Below are 16,377 nucleotides of genomic sequence, written 5' to 3'. Positions count from 1 at the left end.
CCGGCCAATCGGCGCGCGGCTCGGGGTCGACCCGGGTTCGCAGGGCGGTGGCGGAGCAGTTAGCTGCGGCGAGCAGTTAGCTGCGGCGGAGCTAGCGCGCCGGCGGGACGGAGGTGCGGCCGGGGTCGCTGGGCCCGGGGACGGGGGCGGGGATGGAGAGGCACCGCCCGGCGGCCCCGCGTCCGGCCCGCTCACCCCGCACGGCGCCCGATCTCCCCTGTCCCCGCAGGACTGGCCATGGAGCGCGAGGTGCAGCGAGTTCGCGCGGCGTTCGGGTCCGGCCGCTCGCGCCCCCTGACGTTCCGGCGGCGGCAGCTCGAGGCCCTGCGCGCGATGGTGCAGGAGCGCGAGAGGGACATCCTGGCGGCCATCGCCGCCGACCTGAGCAAGGTGCGCCCCCGGGACCTGCGCTCCACGGCCTGCCCCTTTTCCGCGGGCAGCTGTGGCCCTTTCCCTTCCCCTTCCCCTGGATTTGGGTCATTCGTCCGCTTCGTGTATTGTAGGCCTCTTCCTCCGAGTCGGGTTCTTGTCTTTTAACTTTGCGGTTTCTTATGCAGACACAGGGTTTTGCTTGTCGTCGTTGCGCTCGGATTTCCCTCGATGATGTTAGGTGCCACATCTGTGCACCCGCGAGTCACCCGGAGACCTTGTTACGATGCAGACGATGCTTCACTGGGTCTGGGGGGAGGGGGTCTGAGAGCCCGAGTTTTTGTAAGAAGCTCCCAGGTGATGTACCAATGGAACCACGCTTTGAGTAGCAAGGTCTTGGGGGAGTGTTTCGGGTTTAAAAATGGTCCCCTATGTTTTATAACACTGTTGTTACCACTTTGTTTCTAATTTTTCTCTTCATTTCAGGGGTAACAAGGCCTTGCTCTGGCTTTGCTAGGCTCCTTCGGCCCCTCCCCCTGGAAGATTATTTTGAGGGGTAGTAACATCAGTAGTAACAACAGGAACTCTAAAACTTCCTGTATAGCACTTTTGGTGGAGAGGAACTGTGATGTCAAATAGTGGCGGTGGATTTAAGGAAGATACCCAAAAAAGTCTGACTCATTCACTCTACAAGCATTTCCGAGGGTGTATATATAGGATGACTAAAGAAGTACAATAAACTCCTTGCCCTCGAGGGCTTTAAGTTTGGTTGGGAAACAGAACAGGCACAGAGAAAGTGGGGCTATAGTTTTAAGCCAGTGGATTAAGGCTGAAATGTTAAGATATAGGGGAGAGCATAATGACTATGGTTTATAAAGTGTGATCAAGGCACACCATTATTAATTAGGGAAGTTTTCGTGAAAGAGATAACGTTTAAGCCTGACTTTAAATGGCTTGGATCAGTAAAGAAGGATTTGAAGGGATTGACTATATTAAGAAGGGAATTAGCAAGTCCTTACTGTGGGCTTGGAGGACACACAGGAATCTGCATGGCGAACCAGCTAGTCTGACAGGTTTGCCTGTCCTGATGCTTTTTTTTTTTTTGCATTGCCGTAAGGCTTAGTTCCCCCGACCAGGGATCAAACCTGTGTGCCCTGCAGTGGCAGCACAGAACCCTAACTACTGGACCATCAGGGAATTCCCTGGCCTGATGCTTCTGACATTCAGGGCCAAGTGTGTCATACCCACAAAGGTCAACTGTGACCTTCTTGTAACAGAGCGAATTCAACGCATACAGTCAAGAAGTCATCACCGTGCTTGGGGAAATTGAGCTCGTGCTGGAGAAGCTTCCTGAATGGGCCGCTGCTAAACCAGCTCAGAAGAACCTGGTCACCATGCTGGACGAGGCCTATGTCCAGCCAGAGCCCCTGGGAGTCGTGCTGATCATCGGAGCTTGGAACTACCCCTTTGTCCTCACCATCCAGCCTCTGATAGGAGCCATCGCGGCAGGTCTGGCATCAGCTTCCGTCCTTACGTCCTTAATGTACTGGTTGTACGTTAAGGATAGTGGTTAGTTAAATGCATTTGCTGTGGCGGCTCGCCTTGGTTTGCACCAGCAGTGTATTGAGAATTCATAAACGTTATTATTACTTGTTCAGTGGGCTCCAGAGATCTGTGGGGTGACTGCTTTTTGGGGCCCTGGAGAATGGACCTGCGAGGGCGTAGAGGCACGCGCGAGTCCACGGGCCCAGGTTTGGAGTCACACGTCCATAGTCATGTGGTTTCAGTTGCCACCTCTGGCTTTGGATGAACCAGTTGATGCTGTCTGACCCCTTTCTTCATTCAAATAAGGGCTCTGGGAGTCATGCTTGCTTGGGTCCACAGCAAATGCCAAGGGATTCATTTCTCAGTTAACCAGGATCCAGACCAACAGCTTTATGTTGGCAAAGCTTGTCTGTGCGATAATCCCAGGGCAAAAGGAAAATCCAAGGGTGGGAGTGAGAACAGTGAGAGGCGGCCAGGGGCCTCCCGCCAAGGACCACGTGGTAAGCACTGAGGAGTTAGCCTTTGGGGAAGAGGCAGAGGGGCGAGCGCTCACGCCTGTGGTGAGGAAGACAGAACGCAGAGCCAGAAATAACCAGAGGCATTAACCCTTAGCCTGTGCTCCCCACAGGAGCTCCGTCTCGTGGATGTTAGAATCGCTCGAGTACTAGACAACGTCCTGCTTTTTGCTTTGTTTAGGAAATGCTGTGATTGTCAAGCCTTCTGAAGTAAGTGAAAATACAGCCAAGGCCTTGGCTACGCTCCTCCCTCAGTACCTAGACCAGGTAAGAGGACCTTGCCCCCTCTCTGGCACGTCTGTCTGTCCGTCTGGCACACACTCTGCTCTTCATGCTGGCTTGCGTCATTGGTGGTCAGGCCTCCACACTCATTTTCCCTCAGCCTCCCACGGCTGGCTTCACAAGAGAAGTTCAGTTCCAAAAAAACTGTGGAATAGTTCAGCTGTTGTAGTTACACAGTTTGGTCAGGCCCGTGGCCTTATCGGCACCCCTCTGTTAACAAAGCCTCCGCTGCCATTCGGCATTTCGAATTAACCTTTGATCTGACGTGATTTTAGGTGTATCCTTCTAGTGAGTTATTTATTGAGGGACTGGTACCGTGCTGGGCGCTCTTCATGAGGTACAGTTACGTGAGCACACGTCTACATTTAAACGGGCATGTTTGTGGCCCGAAAACTACAGAAAGAAAAAGGCCTCCTGACCCAGAGTGTGGACCCTCACTCAGAGTTACAGTGCTGGCATTGAAGAGTATCGGAAGCTGGGACTTCCCTGGCGGTCCAGTGGTTAAGACTTCGCCTTCCAACGCAGGGGGTGCGGGTCCGATCCCTGGTCGGGGAGCTGGGATCCCGCGTGCCTTGCGGTCAAAAAACCAAAACAAAAAACAGAAGCAGTATTATAACAAATTCAATACAGACTTTGTAAATGGCCCACATGAAAAAAAAAAATACCTTTAAAAAAAAGAGCATCGGAAGCGGTGGAGAAAAGACGATCTCTGAAGCAGAGGTCTGGTGCCCCCCGTGGAGGAGACCGTGACGCCACGTGAACTGGGGCCGCTAGCTCTGCGTGGAGGGGTCCTCGGTGCATGCCAGGGAGACGCAGCTGTGCAGCATCGCACCTGTAGTCGGCCACGTTTTCTGACAGCGGTCTACAAGCCAACTCCAGTTCTCGGAGGAGCCGTGCTCCCCGTGTTGGCTCATCCCTGCCACGGCGGCCACGGAGCAGTGTTGTCCCAGGGCCTGGGGTACCCAGTGCAGAAGGGCAGTGAAGGCAGTGAGGAAGGGCAGATGCTTCACTGTCTCACTCTGCCCGGATGGGGGTCGTCACTGCGGCCCTGCCTCCCTCGGCTTGTTGGGGACCGACCACACAGGCTCTGTGGATTCAGGCGGAGGCGAGCTAAAGCCTGAAACGCCTGTCGGGCCGCTGAGCTGTGAGTAGAGATGGAGGGGAAACACGGGGCCCACCAGCCGGCTTGTGCTCGGTGTCCCGCCGCCGCTCTTCACACCGTGACTATCATCTCTCGTGCGATAGCTGCAGACGGTCACACGGTGCACATGAGGGTTCAGTGCAAAGCGCTGTGACGTCCCCCCATCACAAGAGGAGGCTGAGGCTCAGAGGCGTCGGGTGGCCGCCAGCAGGCACGTGAGCCAGAGGATGACGGGGCGCAGGTGCAGCCCGGACCTGCCCCTGGAAGCGCTCCCCTGCTGGCCTTTGCACACATTCGGGCGCAGTTACTCAGTTCCCCCCGTGCCCTGAGCCCCACGCTGAGCCGCGCGCAGAGAGGACGTCCGCGTGGATGCGCCTGGGGCCCGTCCTGTGGTCACTGACAGCGGCCACGTTCCCACAACCCTCCCCTCTCCCAGCCCCCGTCTTGTGGTTTCCCGGGGCCAGTCTCCACCTTTTCCTGGTTTCACTGAACGTTACGTGTTTACGTCAGACGATAGGATTCCTTCAGTGATGTGACTGTTTGTCTTTCTTTAAGGACCTGTACGCGGTTGTTAATGGTGGCGTCGAGGAAACCACGGAGCTTCTGAAGCAGCGATTTGACCACATTCTCTACACGGGAAACACCACTGTTGGAAAAATTGTCATGGAAGCCGCCGCCAAGCATCTGACCCCGGTGACCCTTGAACTGGGAGGGAAGAGTCCGTGTTACGTTGACAAAGACTGTGACCTGGACGTTGCCTGCAGGTGAGACCGGTTATCTGGACTCCCCCAGCAGGCTGGCATGCCCTGTACCTCCTCGCTGGGCATTGCCGTTGATGTCCTCACAGGGACCAGAACTCTCACAAACCACGCCTTGGCGCCGCAGCCGGAGGAGATGAACACGAGGTTGTGACATCACACAGTTGCCCTCAGGATGAGGAAAAGCTATTTCTGTTCTCTAGATAATAGACCTGGCAAGCAGTTTTACTGTTCTGATAGCTGATCCAGGAAGTAGGTAATGCCAGGGATCCTGTGTGCCTAATAAGATCTTTAAATTTCCAAAGAAAGGGCATTATGCTGATCTCTTAACTGAGTTCCTTTATTGATAAAACCAATAATTCTCATCTTTTAACTGAGATGAGAATGATAGCATCTTGCATCTGAGAACCAGAAGATGCAAGGTTTCGGGTTGTCTCCGCTAAATCAGTTCAGCTAACAGGAAGCGCCCAAACCCACAGCTGACTGTGCTGGCATGGCGTGGCTCTCCCTCCCTTCAGACAAGGGGAGCGGGGGGCGTCGGCCGGGCTCCGGGTGGGCTCTGTAAGTAGACGTCTACTTGCTGGAACAGGGGACCCCGGTTCGTGGGTTTCCATCCGAGCCCGGGCCCAGCGTCCCAGATCGGGGAGGGCTTCTGGTCCTGCCTGTACCTGGCATCTTGCAGCAGGACCAAGCCACGGCAGGAGCCGTGCTGTCTGTGGAACCCCTGTCCTCCCAGATGTCCTCTCGGCCGGGGTGGGAGAAGGAGGGTGTCAGGAGGCTGTTTCTCTCTTTTCCTGCCGCAGGCAGTGGCTTCCCTGCGTATAAAGTAACGTTTCTCATGAACTGGCAGGAGGCTTTCCCTGCTTTGTAGAACAGTCTACGCCAATTGAAAATGCGTCCTCAGTTCCAGCCAACTGATATAGAGATAAGTTTTCGAAACATTTTTTTTTATCAAGATTACCAAATACATATACGTACTAGTAATCTTGACAGCTACCTGAAAAACGGTCAGACGGCGCTGAAGCGCGTGACAGGGGCGTGGGGACTGAACTCTGCCTGCTCGTGCTTTTCCCAGACGCATCGCCTGGGGCAAGTACATGAACTGCGGCCAGACCTGCATTGCCCCCGACTACGTGCTCTGCGAGCCGTCCCTCCAGGACCTGATCGTGCGGAAGGTGAAGGAGGCCGTGAAGGTTCGTGTTTCCCACCTCTGGGTCCACTGGTCTCACTGGGATACAGAGTGAAATCAGATGTTTGCAGGGGGCATCGCCCCACCCCCTCCCGGGAACATTCCAGGAGCACGTGACTGAACTAATTTCCTGGCTAATGCAAAGTGCTCTCGTAGAACGTGGTAGCAGGGTGAGGTTGGTGCTGCACATGCTGACACTGTCCAGTTGATCTGTGGACGGCACAACTCGTTAGGTGTAGAACGGACCTTAAAAAAAAAAGCCCAGTAGCGATTGTGTGGTCTGGGGAGAACATCGCAAGGCCTCTGCGGTGTGGCCAAGGCGCTCGCCGCGGCTGCGGCGATCGAGGTTATCGGTGCTCGGCTGTGCCGGCGGTTTAGAGAAGCCAGCAGTTTCGAGGAACGTGCACTCTTGACGCGGCCATCAGTCTTTGAGGGCGTTTCAAATGGCCATCTCTAGCGAGGGGACCAAGGAAGGCTACACGGTGGTGTCCTGAGCTGAGCCAGAAGGAACGTAGGACTGGGACTGGAAGAAAGGAAGGGATGAAGCTGTGACAGCTCAGCGGTGGGAGCCCCCTGGGTGGAGAAATTATTGGAACAACCGTTGTTCACTCGCCGGGTACTGACCGAGCCCTGAAAGGAAGGCTCTGGAACACCCAGGAGTGACGTAGGTGAGCAGCAAGGTGACGTGGAAGTTGGACGTTAGTGGCGGGACCGCGATGGGGCCGGACAAGGAGAGCGTGAAAGGGGAGCTTGGCCCGACTCTGGGAAGACACTGGGGCTGCTGGGGACGTGCTCGGGTGAGTGTGGTGAGGAACTGGGTTTCCAGGAGGCGTGTGTTCTCTCGTCGCCGTGGCTCTCCACTGGGGGTCACTGGGAGCCGTTTCAGAAAAGCCCCCAGTCCCCCCCTCCGAAGACGGTGGTCCAGCAGGGCTGGGGTCTCCAGGTGATGCTGAGGTGCGGCCAGCGCTGAAAACCACTCCTGTGGCTCCGGCGTTGGGGCCCAAGAACACGCATTGCAACACGCTGCCCAGGAGCTTCCTTCCTCCCGGGTTCAAGGCGGGTGCAGGGGGCGGACCGTGCTCAGTGCCGCTGGAGAGTAGATTGAGAGCTCCCGCGGGGCTGACTGCTTGGCTTCTGAGGCTCTCTTACTCTGGGGGATTTACCAAGACTGTGTTTTGATCTTTTGAGTGGTTTCACGGTTATCTGTGACTGGTGGAAGTTCCAGTCCAGAGAAGACCTGACACGAGGAAATAGCGCAAAGCTCAGCAAACCCTTTCTGCAAAAGGGGAGACACACAGGCGGTCAGTGTTTTAGGCTTTGCAGGTCACAGGGCCTCTGCCACCACCACCCAGCTCCTCGCAGGACAGCAGCCAGAGCTGATAGGCAAGCGCGCGTGTGGCCCCGACACGGGGCGAGACCCCCCCTACTTGCTCTGTGTCCACCCCCAGGAGGGACCCATGCCAACCCCCGAAACCGTGGAAAATGGGAGACGTGTGTGTGTGCTTTAACTCCTGTCCTTGACCTGCCAAAGAGCTTAGTCTTACTACTGTTAAAGGATTTGGGGGCTGGGGGGTTGGATTCTGTGAGGATACAAAACCAGATTTGGGGCCATGGTGAATTTTATAATTATTAAAGAAATTAAAATACGGGTCTTAGGTGACAACTAGATACTACTGTTTTCAACAGGAATTTTATGGAGAAAATGTGAAAGCATCCCCCGACTATGAAAGGATCATCAACCTTCGTCATTTTAAGAGGATACGAAGTTTGCTTGAAGGACAAAAGATAGCTTTTGGCGGGGAGACCGATGAGGCCACACGCTACATAGGTAACGGAGACTCATCTCGTCCTGTAGGGAGGGGCCGCTTAACAGTTTTTATTGACACTCTTTACCGACACTGAATAAACTATTAGGTATAGAGTGTTTAATAAGCTATTAAATACTGCTTTCTGGTATACTGCTTTGTTACAAGCGAGTTAAAGATGATTTTATATATGTATACGTTGAGTAACTCTATTTAGTTGTTTGTATTTACACACGTATTTTATCTAACTTTTTCTTCCTGGCAACCTTGAGAAGCAGAACCAGACTCTGTAGTTATTTCCAGCTTACGGCTGGGAAAACAGCCCAGAGAAGGAAATAGCTCAACCAGAATCGCACAGCTAGCCGACAGCAGTCCTGTTCCAGAAAGAACGTTTTCACCCATCATGCTTGACCTCGCTATTGACTTTCTTGTGTTCTTTGTTTTTTTGCCACGAGTATGTATCACTTTTGAATTTTAAACACACTTATCTAAAATAACACCTAAGATGAGGGAAGAATCACTCATGGGGACTTCCCTGGTGGCGCAGTGGTTCAGAATCCTCCTGCCAGGGCTTCCCTGGTGGCGCAGTGGCTGGGAGTCCGCCTGCCGATGCAGGGGACACGAGTTCGTGCCCCGGTCTGGGAAGATCCCACATGCCGCGGAGCAGCTGGGCCCGTGAGCCATGGCCACTGAGCCTGCGCGTCCGGAGCCTGTGCTCCGCAATGGGAGAGGCCACAAGAGTGAGAGGCCCGTGTACTGCAAAAAAAAAAAAAAAAAATCCTCCTGCCAATGCAGGGGACACGGGTTCGAGCCCTGTTCCGGGAAGATCCCACATGCCACGGAGCAACTAAGGCCATGCGCCACAACTACTGAGCCTGCGCTCTAGAGCCTGCAAGCCACAACTACTGAAGCCCGCGTGCCACAGCTACTGAGACCACCTGCCACAACTACTGAAGCCCACACACCTAGAGCCCGCACATCTAGAGCCCGTGCTCCACAACAAGAGAAGCCACCGCAGTGAGAAGCCCGCGCACCGCAAGGAAGAGTAGCCCCCACGCGCCGCAACTAGAGAAAGCCCGCACGCAGCAACAAAGACCCAACGCAGCCAAAAATAAATAAATAAACTTATTTTAAAAAAAAAAAAAGATCACACCTGAAGTTGGCGAAAAAGCTGCTCCGCAAATCTGTTTACCTGTTTCCTCTCATCATCACCAAAAACCCCAACTTTTCAAAAACAGAACTTAAGGGACTTAAACAGTACGGAGAAAAGTATGCTCTCGGCCTGTTAGTTCAGCGGCTCCGTAACACCCCCAGAGCCACGGGGGTTCGTCTTTGGGTCCTGCCGGCCCAGCATGTTGACTGCCTGCCTCTATGCCCATCAGTGGTGAGAGGGAAGGTCGGCCGTGATTAGCTCAGACTAGTTAGGAGCTTCCCCCAACCTGGTCCAGGGTCACCTCACCTAAGCGCGTGGCTCTGCAGAGGGGGATGGACACCTCTCTGGCCCAGGGAAGCCGCGGGCGGCAGATCTGAGGCAGCGGCTTCTGTACCCCCGGGCGTGCTGGAGAGAGCCGTCCCGTGCCATGCCTCCAGGACAACCTGGTCGTAACCATGGGTGGAGGAGGCAGCACGCTTGTTCCGTCAGGTGTCTTCTCCTGTAGTCGACCCTCCAGCCCGTCCGCAGGGTCTCCCCGAGCACTGCAGCTTGGGGACTTCTTGGTGTGGACACTGGACACCCCACAAAGCTCTTCAGGATCCACGTCGTCCTCCGGTCTGTGTCTTTCCCCAGAGTGGACGGAACGCTGAGATAAGGCTTAGGGAATCCCACCATTTCATTACGTTTTCTGAACCTGACGCAGTTGTAACCAAGATCAAAGAGATCACAGGCAGGAACGCACTTCTATTAAGAAGCTGTACTGGTTTGATCCACCGAGGGGCCCTCTGTGCTCCCAGGAAGGCCTATCCACAGAGAGACGTAGGAATGTGGTGCTGACAGGGTTAAACACGCGCAGGTTTTACTCAAGCCTGTATCTCCCCCTGGGTTTGCACAAGGATCCCCGACGCACACGCCTGGAGACGTAATATTTGCACGGTTCACCCACGTACTTGGGACTTGTCTCAGCAGACGACACCTGGGCGGGAGTGGGGAAGGGATGGGTGGGTGACCCAGTGAGCCAGACGTGAGGTGAGAGTTTGGCATTTCTGTCTCCTGCTTGAGCGTTTTCATTTTTCAGCCCCAACGATACTCACTGATGTGGATCCTAAAACCAAGGTGATGCAAGAGGAAATTTTTGGACCAATTCTTCCAATAGTGCCTGTGAAGAATGCAGAAGAAGCCATACAGTTCATAAATGAACGCGAAAAGCCCCTGGCTTTCTACGTGTTTTCTCATAACACTAAGGTAAACTTCCCAGCATGCAGCTCGCTCTCAGAAGCCATGCTCCTTCTCTGCTGTACAGCAAATGCTGATTATTTCGTCTGGTGCCAGAGTCCCCCAGTCCTGGGTAATGAGGCCCTGGGGTTAGGGCTGTGACCCTTCCCTTACTCCCTGGGGTCAGAGCTGAGTCTTCGGGGCGAGCGTCACAAGCCTGGTGACTCACAGACACCTGCCATGTCACTGGGAGACGTCTGAGCGCCTGCATCAGAAGCGCTTCTGCTGTTGATCTGTAGGGGGTCCTGTGGTAGAGCCCCGGCTCTTAACCACGCGGTGTCCGCGGCCCGCAGGGCAGTGTCTCTGGCACTGCTGAGGGAGGTGCTTGGGAAGCCTCGGACTTGGCTTTCTCCAGCCACGGGGCTTTGTGGTTGGAGTGGTGTTGCCGTCCCAGCCAGGCCGGCAGACCACACGCCACCCCAGGCCCAGCAGCCCTGCCGCCGCCCTCCACGCGGCCCGTCCGTATGCACCTCGAGGTGACCGGCTGCTGCTAAGGGACAGTGGCCTCAAGGTGGGCCAGTGGGCCAGGAGCCTCTGAAGAAAGGGGAAAACTCGGAAGGGAGGGTGCAGCCAGGTGAGGTCGAGGAGTTCCCACGGCAGGTGTTTTCTGCAGAGCCTCTGCCGGGGCCACGCAGGGAGTCTCGGGGCAGCTTCTAAAGCTGGTGATGCTGGCGGTGCTGGCGTGGTACCGATCTCTACAGACCGTCCAGGAAGACCGGACATGCGGGGCTCAGCTAGGAATGGGTTAGTGGCACACAGCGGTCTGACGGTTGAAATGACCACAGTCAGTGGTGGACAGAGTGGAAGCTGCGGTCTGCGGCCCAGGCACGGGGCGGCGGGTCAGGCTCGGTCCCAGGGTCAGCAGTGACCCTTGCTACAGAGGACTTGGTGGGTCAGCAGCCAGGGGAGGTGACATTTACCAGTCCAGTGTCATCGTGCCCATTCATGTCCCGGGCCAACCAGCGATTTCCTTCAAAAATAGGATGCTACCTCTGAAATCTTGAATCTTTTCTACATTTCCTAGAAACGAAATGATACCTGTTAATCACATGCCATCCTTTAAAGCAGAGATAGAGAAATATTAACAATTTTTAAAACCTGGAATATAGCCTGAACCATCCCTGGTAAGAAAGGCCCTGGCTGTGGTCCCGGGGGTCCAGCACTGGGGCGTGCCCGGGTGCATGGGCCCAACTCTTCAGGTCGTCCGGGTCTCGCTCAGTGCCCCCAGCCTCGAGGAGGATGTGGGTCCCAGGCCAGGGGCGACTGACCCGGAGCCTCTGTTCCTTCTCGTCCTCAGCTCATCAAGCAAATGATCGACAGGACGTCCAGCGGGGGCGTCACGGGCAACGACGTCATCATGCACTTCATGCTCAGCTCCCTGCCCTTCGGAGGCGTGGGTGAGGCCCCCTCCCGGTCACTGCCCCTGCAGGCCGCTGCCTGGGGTCCACCTCTGTCCCGCCCCCTGCTCTCCATCCCCGTCTGTAATGACTGTTCTTTCTTGCGTTGCTTCACTGGTTTATGGATCTTCTCCCAGATTCAGGGCATTTCTTAGGCCAAAAATCAGGTCTCAGTTGAACTCATAAATGCCCTCTGTCCTTTATCGAATGAGGTAGCACATGACGGGCTCACAGCGCCAGGAGCAGACAGCAGCCAAGGGCTTGAACGTCCCTTTGCTTTTTGGGGCTAAAGGGGCAAAACCAAACAAAACACTGTAGAAAGTTACAAGGGAAAATGTAGTCACCTCCGAGGTATAAGCACTGTTAACATTTTGGCTTGTTTAGATTTTCTTCCTTAAAATGCACGTCTCTTGACACACGTCACAGAGTCTCCCTGCAGCTTCAGCTGTCACCTAGGTGATGCCCCAGCGGCCCGGCCCCAGTAAGCTGCGCGCCGGGTGCCTTGTGCCACGTGCTCGTCCGCCCGGCTCACTTGACCGAGCAGAGAAGTGAGCGCGGTCCCGGAGCACAGGTCCGAGAGGCCTGTTGCCACACAGCCGCTTGACCCCACTGTCCTGGCCTTGGGCACCTTCCAGGAGCCTGGAGGAGCAGTGGCTCAGGCACGTGCCACGGCGGGAACAGGCACATGCGGCTCTTGGAGTGGACCGCTTGGGGTCCCGCTCGGGCCCTGCCCAGCCCCCTCTCCCTCTCAGGAGGTGGGGCTCTGGTGAGAGTGAGCTTGGTCCCCGGCATCAGTGACAGCCAGTATCCCGGGAGCTGCCGGTCCCTGCCCTGCTCTCGGAGAGTGTCCTGTGCCAGGGGCCCGCCGTCCGGGGGGCGCTAGGAGGACGTCCTGGAACGAGCCACGTGCGCCGGTGGAGGGGTGCAGCCGGGGCGCCGTGTGCACGGAAGGAGCGCCGTCACCCACAGCGGAGCCCGTCTCGTCTGTTCCTTTATTTCAGGGTCCAGTGGGATGGGAGCGTATCACGGAAAACACAGTTTCGATACTTTTTCGCATCAGCGTCCCTGTTTATTAAAAAGCCTGAAGCGAGAAGGCGCAAACAAACTCCGGTATCCTCCCAATAGCCAGTCGAAGGTGGACTGGGCCAAACTGTTCTTCCTGAAACGGCTCAACAGAGGGAAACTCGGGCTTCTGCTGCTTGCCCTCCTGGGCGTCGTGGTGGCGGCGCTCATGAAGGTGAGTCCCCGGGACTCGGGCGCCCGGCGCCTCCAGGTGCACCTCTTGCGTCTCGGGAGCACCTCTGGTCTTTCAAGCAGCTCTCTCCTATTAACTTCCAGAGCCTAAGACTGAGGTCAGGGAGCTTCAGGCTGCTGGGCCGCCCTGCTTTTCCGGGCATCCCCGGCTGCCTCTGTGCTCCGGCGGCAGGGACCGTGCAGCCCACAGGCCTCAGTCCTTACAGGGGGCGTGTGGCGGCCTCTGGTGTGAGAGTTCAGAGCCCCGTCGAGCGTGCTGCCGGAGTCCGAGCCGCCTCACCCTCTGACCCTCTTGCCGTTGGTGCCTGAGCGTGTTTGGTTCCTGGCTGTGCAGGAACCCGGTGTGCGTGGAGGTGGAGGACAGCGTGCCGGGGACGGGGCTGGTGGGGAAGCAGCTGTGCTGGGGGAAGCTGGCCTGTGGCGTTTCTCTCTGGTGACTGGCCGTTCCGGGCGTGGACTTGCTAAGAGACCCTCATGACGGCCAGCGTCCAAGGACGGTCCGTATCCTCAGGGCGGAGCCAGATGCAAGCATTTAATGGAAACAGCTGTGTTCATATCTGTATTTTGTTGAAATGTTGAAAGGGGGTTGGCTCACCTTACAGTGTCGCAGCTTTGGTGGAACTGGACCTACCGGTCACGTCTGAGATCGTTTGCGTTTCCTCGGAAATACCAGGCTGTGCTGAGGAGAAAGGCCCTGTTGATCTTTCTGGCAGTTCACAGATTGTGCCGTCCTGGGAGCCAGGAACGCCAGAACCCAGCCCTGTCTGTTGAGAGGAGGTTGGGCTGTTTCTTTCCTTTCTGTCAAGTGGGCCAGCTTGGGGTGTGTTCTCTTCCAGTCGTTTGTTTTTCTACACTTGGAGGCTTAGGCGTTATCAGAAAAAGAATGTCTCCAGACGTTCTGGACCATGGCCTGGAGCGTCAGAGTGTGAAAACTTAACTTGGCCACAGGTTTCCAAGGGTGAGGTCGGCTTGCTGGACTCCCAAGATTAGAGGTCGTGGCTCAGCTGGGTCTGGGTGAAGCATTCATTACTTCCAGAAAAGGATGGTCTCCTGCACTCAGCTGTCCCAGAGGACATGCCCGCTGACCCACTCATAGTCACCTTCCTTTGTTTCAGAATTTGAGAATAATCTTATAAAAAGCTCCAAGTCGCTATTTATTTTGGTTTTGAGTTGTTTCGTTTTTTTTTTTTTTAAACTTCGACTTTAGAATTCATGTAGCAGACTTAGTGAATCAAAACATCTTGTGGGGTGTAGAACTTCCTGGGTTTTTTTCTTCTGCTTCTTCCTGAGGTCGGAGGTGCGCTTGGGTCTCTGGTCACTATTAGCCTATCTTTCTTCCCCGAGACGTGGGTCCCCAGCCTGACAGGCATCTTCTTGGTCTGGATGGAGTTTCTTAGCCTCATGGAAAATTCGGAGGTGCAGGCTGACTGTGCCCCGTATTCCCAGGAGGGCTCCCCCAGGTGCAATGCCCCGTGCCCCACAGGCTAGGGCAGGCCAGGTGGCCCGCCCAGAGTTCCCGAAAGGGTTTGGCAGACAAGCCTTTCTCTGGTAGGGTCTAGAGAAGCAGCAGTGTATAAAAACGTTTATTCGGCTGGGAACAAGAAAATATGGCTTTGATCCCGGGCTCTGGGATCGACTTAATTATGGCTTCGGCCCAGGCCTCTTCTGAGCCCAGAGAGCGAGGGCACGGGCACCCGGAGGTCCAGGCCGCTTCCAGCCGCACCTCTCTGCGCTCCTTACTGGGAGCCCGTGTGTTCGTCGTCCCGATTGTTTTGGATTCAGTGTGAGACGGCGTAAAGATTTGGGGGTTTCTCTCCTCTTTGCTGCTTCTCTGCTCTTCTCTCTGTGTTTTTACCCACTTCTTATCAAATCACCTTCTAAACAAATGACTCTGAGCCTAAACTGTCCATTTACTTGAGGAATCTACTGGCGGTAACTGCAGACATTTTTCTGAAATTGCTTTTTGCACTTAGTAGTTATTTTGTTATGTGCTTGGATATGATTTTAGTAATTCACTTTACTAGAATTAGAATGGATTTGGAACATTTTAAAATGGGAAACTGAAAGCTGCAAAACTGTCAATCCAAAGGGAACATGTCAGAACCTCAGCGTGGGGGAATTTTCTCTGTGCATTTTACACAAAGTTCCAATAAAGCTTAACATAAGCTGTGGAAAGCATTTGGGGGTTTGTAAAAGTTCAGGAAAATAAAAGGTTCAAATTGAACGATGTCATCGGGCCTTTGAAAATGAAATCCAACGTTTGAACTCTGCGGTTATGGCCGTGCTTCTTTAAGCCTCAGTGGGTACTGGTGAAATTCACCACTGGGGGAGGGCATGACCTGTCATCCTCAGCCCGGCCACACTTAAGACTCCTTAGGGGTCTGTGGGCCTTGTTGACATGGTCCTCAGGACAGACGGTACGTGTCAGGGTCCCGATCCTGGGCCCATGTTCCAGGGCTGGTGGGGACATTGTAAACCAGTGGGTAACCCAGATTCCTTTCTCCTCCCCCAGGCTGGATGCTACTGAAGAGCGATCCGTGCCGCCTCGTCATCCTCTCTACTGAATTATTCTTCTACCAAATAATTAATGAACCAGTAATTTTGAAATCCTGCCAAAAATTGTAAGACAATATGCAAATGCACCATCGCCAAACCTAAAAGTCGTTGCCACTCACCGTTAATAAAACTCACCGTTTCAGCCAAAGCCCAGCACTCGCCCGCCCAGTAGTGAGACACTCGGAGAACCCCCATCCCTAGAGCTCTGGGCTGGGGGAGGGGAGAGCGCGCTGGGAGAACCTGAGTTCGCAGAACCTGCTCAGCGACTCTGCTGCTCAGGGGACATGGGACACCCTGCCCCTACCGCGGGCATCACCCTGTGGCCTTCCAGAGCCCAGCCCCGCCCAGGCTTCCAGCTCTCAGTCCAGAGAGGTGAGGCGAGGTCTCCCAGCCCCCTTGGGGTTCGAGGCACTAGAACTGAGGTGGGGGGGCTCCCTGTCCCTCGTCTGTTGGGACTTGAAAGCCTGACCTCCGGGAGTCGGGCCCTCCTCTCTCATCCACTCTCTGTCCTGTCTCGCGCTTGGTCTGTGATGGTCCGTGATGGGAGCCACACGTGGTTTTGTGACTCATGTCGTCCACACGTGGTTTTGTGACTCATGTGACTCATGTCATCCACACGTGGTTTTGTGACTCATGTCACTCACTCAGAGCATCTTGTAAATCCTAGGGCTTCCTGGAAGACAGTTGCCAATTTCATACAAGTATCAGCTATCATTCCTAGGGTGCAGGAGTTGTAGAGTTCTGCGTCTTACAAAACCCACCTGGCATTTTTTACTGCTGTCCTGAAAGTACTCATAACAATACTTATCCTCACATAATAGGACCTTCAAGTTGCAAGTTAATGGCTCTTCAAGGACAAATCTAAGCTTCTTATTTCTGTAGCACAAGGCAAGTAAATTTCCCTTTTTTAGACTTGAGAGAGATGCCTTTCTGAATAGATTGGGTCCACAAAACTTAACGTGGGGACCATTTCCTGTCCCGGACGGCTCTGCAGCCCTGAGAGCCTCGGGGGCTGGTGAGTGGGCGTCTGTAGGAGGACCCTGAGCCACAGCAGCTGCCCCGCCAAAGGGGACGGAAGACGCAGGGAGACGACACCACCACCACCACCCCCCCCCCCCCCCCCCCCCCCCCCCCCCCC

At 55.0% G+C, this 16,377-nt stretch overlaps 1 protein-coding gene across 2 annotated transcripts; it reads left to right on the top strand.

Moving 5' to 3' along the window:
• The first annotated feature begins 7 nt into the window (after nt 1-7).
• Nucleotides 8-15,576, top strand: ALDH3A2 (aldehyde dehydrogenase 3 family member A2). Of its 2 annotated transcripts, XM_027131172.1 has the most exons (11): nt 8-113; nt 230-390; nt 1,647-1,878; nt 2,611-2,696; nt 4,408-4,616; nt 5,686-5,803; nt 7,486-7,627; nt 9,836-10,002; nt 11,330-11,429; nt 12,431-12,666; nt 15,196-15,576. In XM_027131172.1, exons 2-11 carry the CDS (start codon nt 238-240, stop codon nt 15,208-15,210), a joined length of 1,458 nt encoding a protein of 485 aa, XP_026986973.1. In that variant the 5' UTR covers nt 8-113; nt 230-237; the 3' UTR covers nt 15,211-15,576. The 2 variants fall into 2 exon arrangements, with proteins under 2 accessions (XP_026986973.1, XP_026986974.1); XM_027131173.1 differs by lacking the exons at nt 8-113; nt 15,196-15,576 and adding an exon at nt 13,347-14,216 and having other exon boundaries at nt 12,431-12,665.
• Nucleotides 15,577-16,377: the final 801 nt, after the last annotated feature.

The sequence above is a fragment of the Aethalodelphis obliquidens genome, unplaced genomic scaffold (assembly GCF_003676395.1).
Source record: "Aethalodelphis obliquidens isolate GAN/ISIS:26980383/991018 unplaced genomic scaffold, ASM367639v1 scaffold38, whole genome shotgun sequence".
In the NCBI taxonomy this organism is placed as follows: Eukaryota; Metazoa; Chordata; class Mammalia; order Artiodactyla; family Delphinidae; genus Aethalodelphis; species Aethalodelphis obliquidens.
The sequence above is the reverse complement of the archived record's forward strand: the minus strand, read 5'-3'. Positions and strand labels throughout refer to the sequence as shown.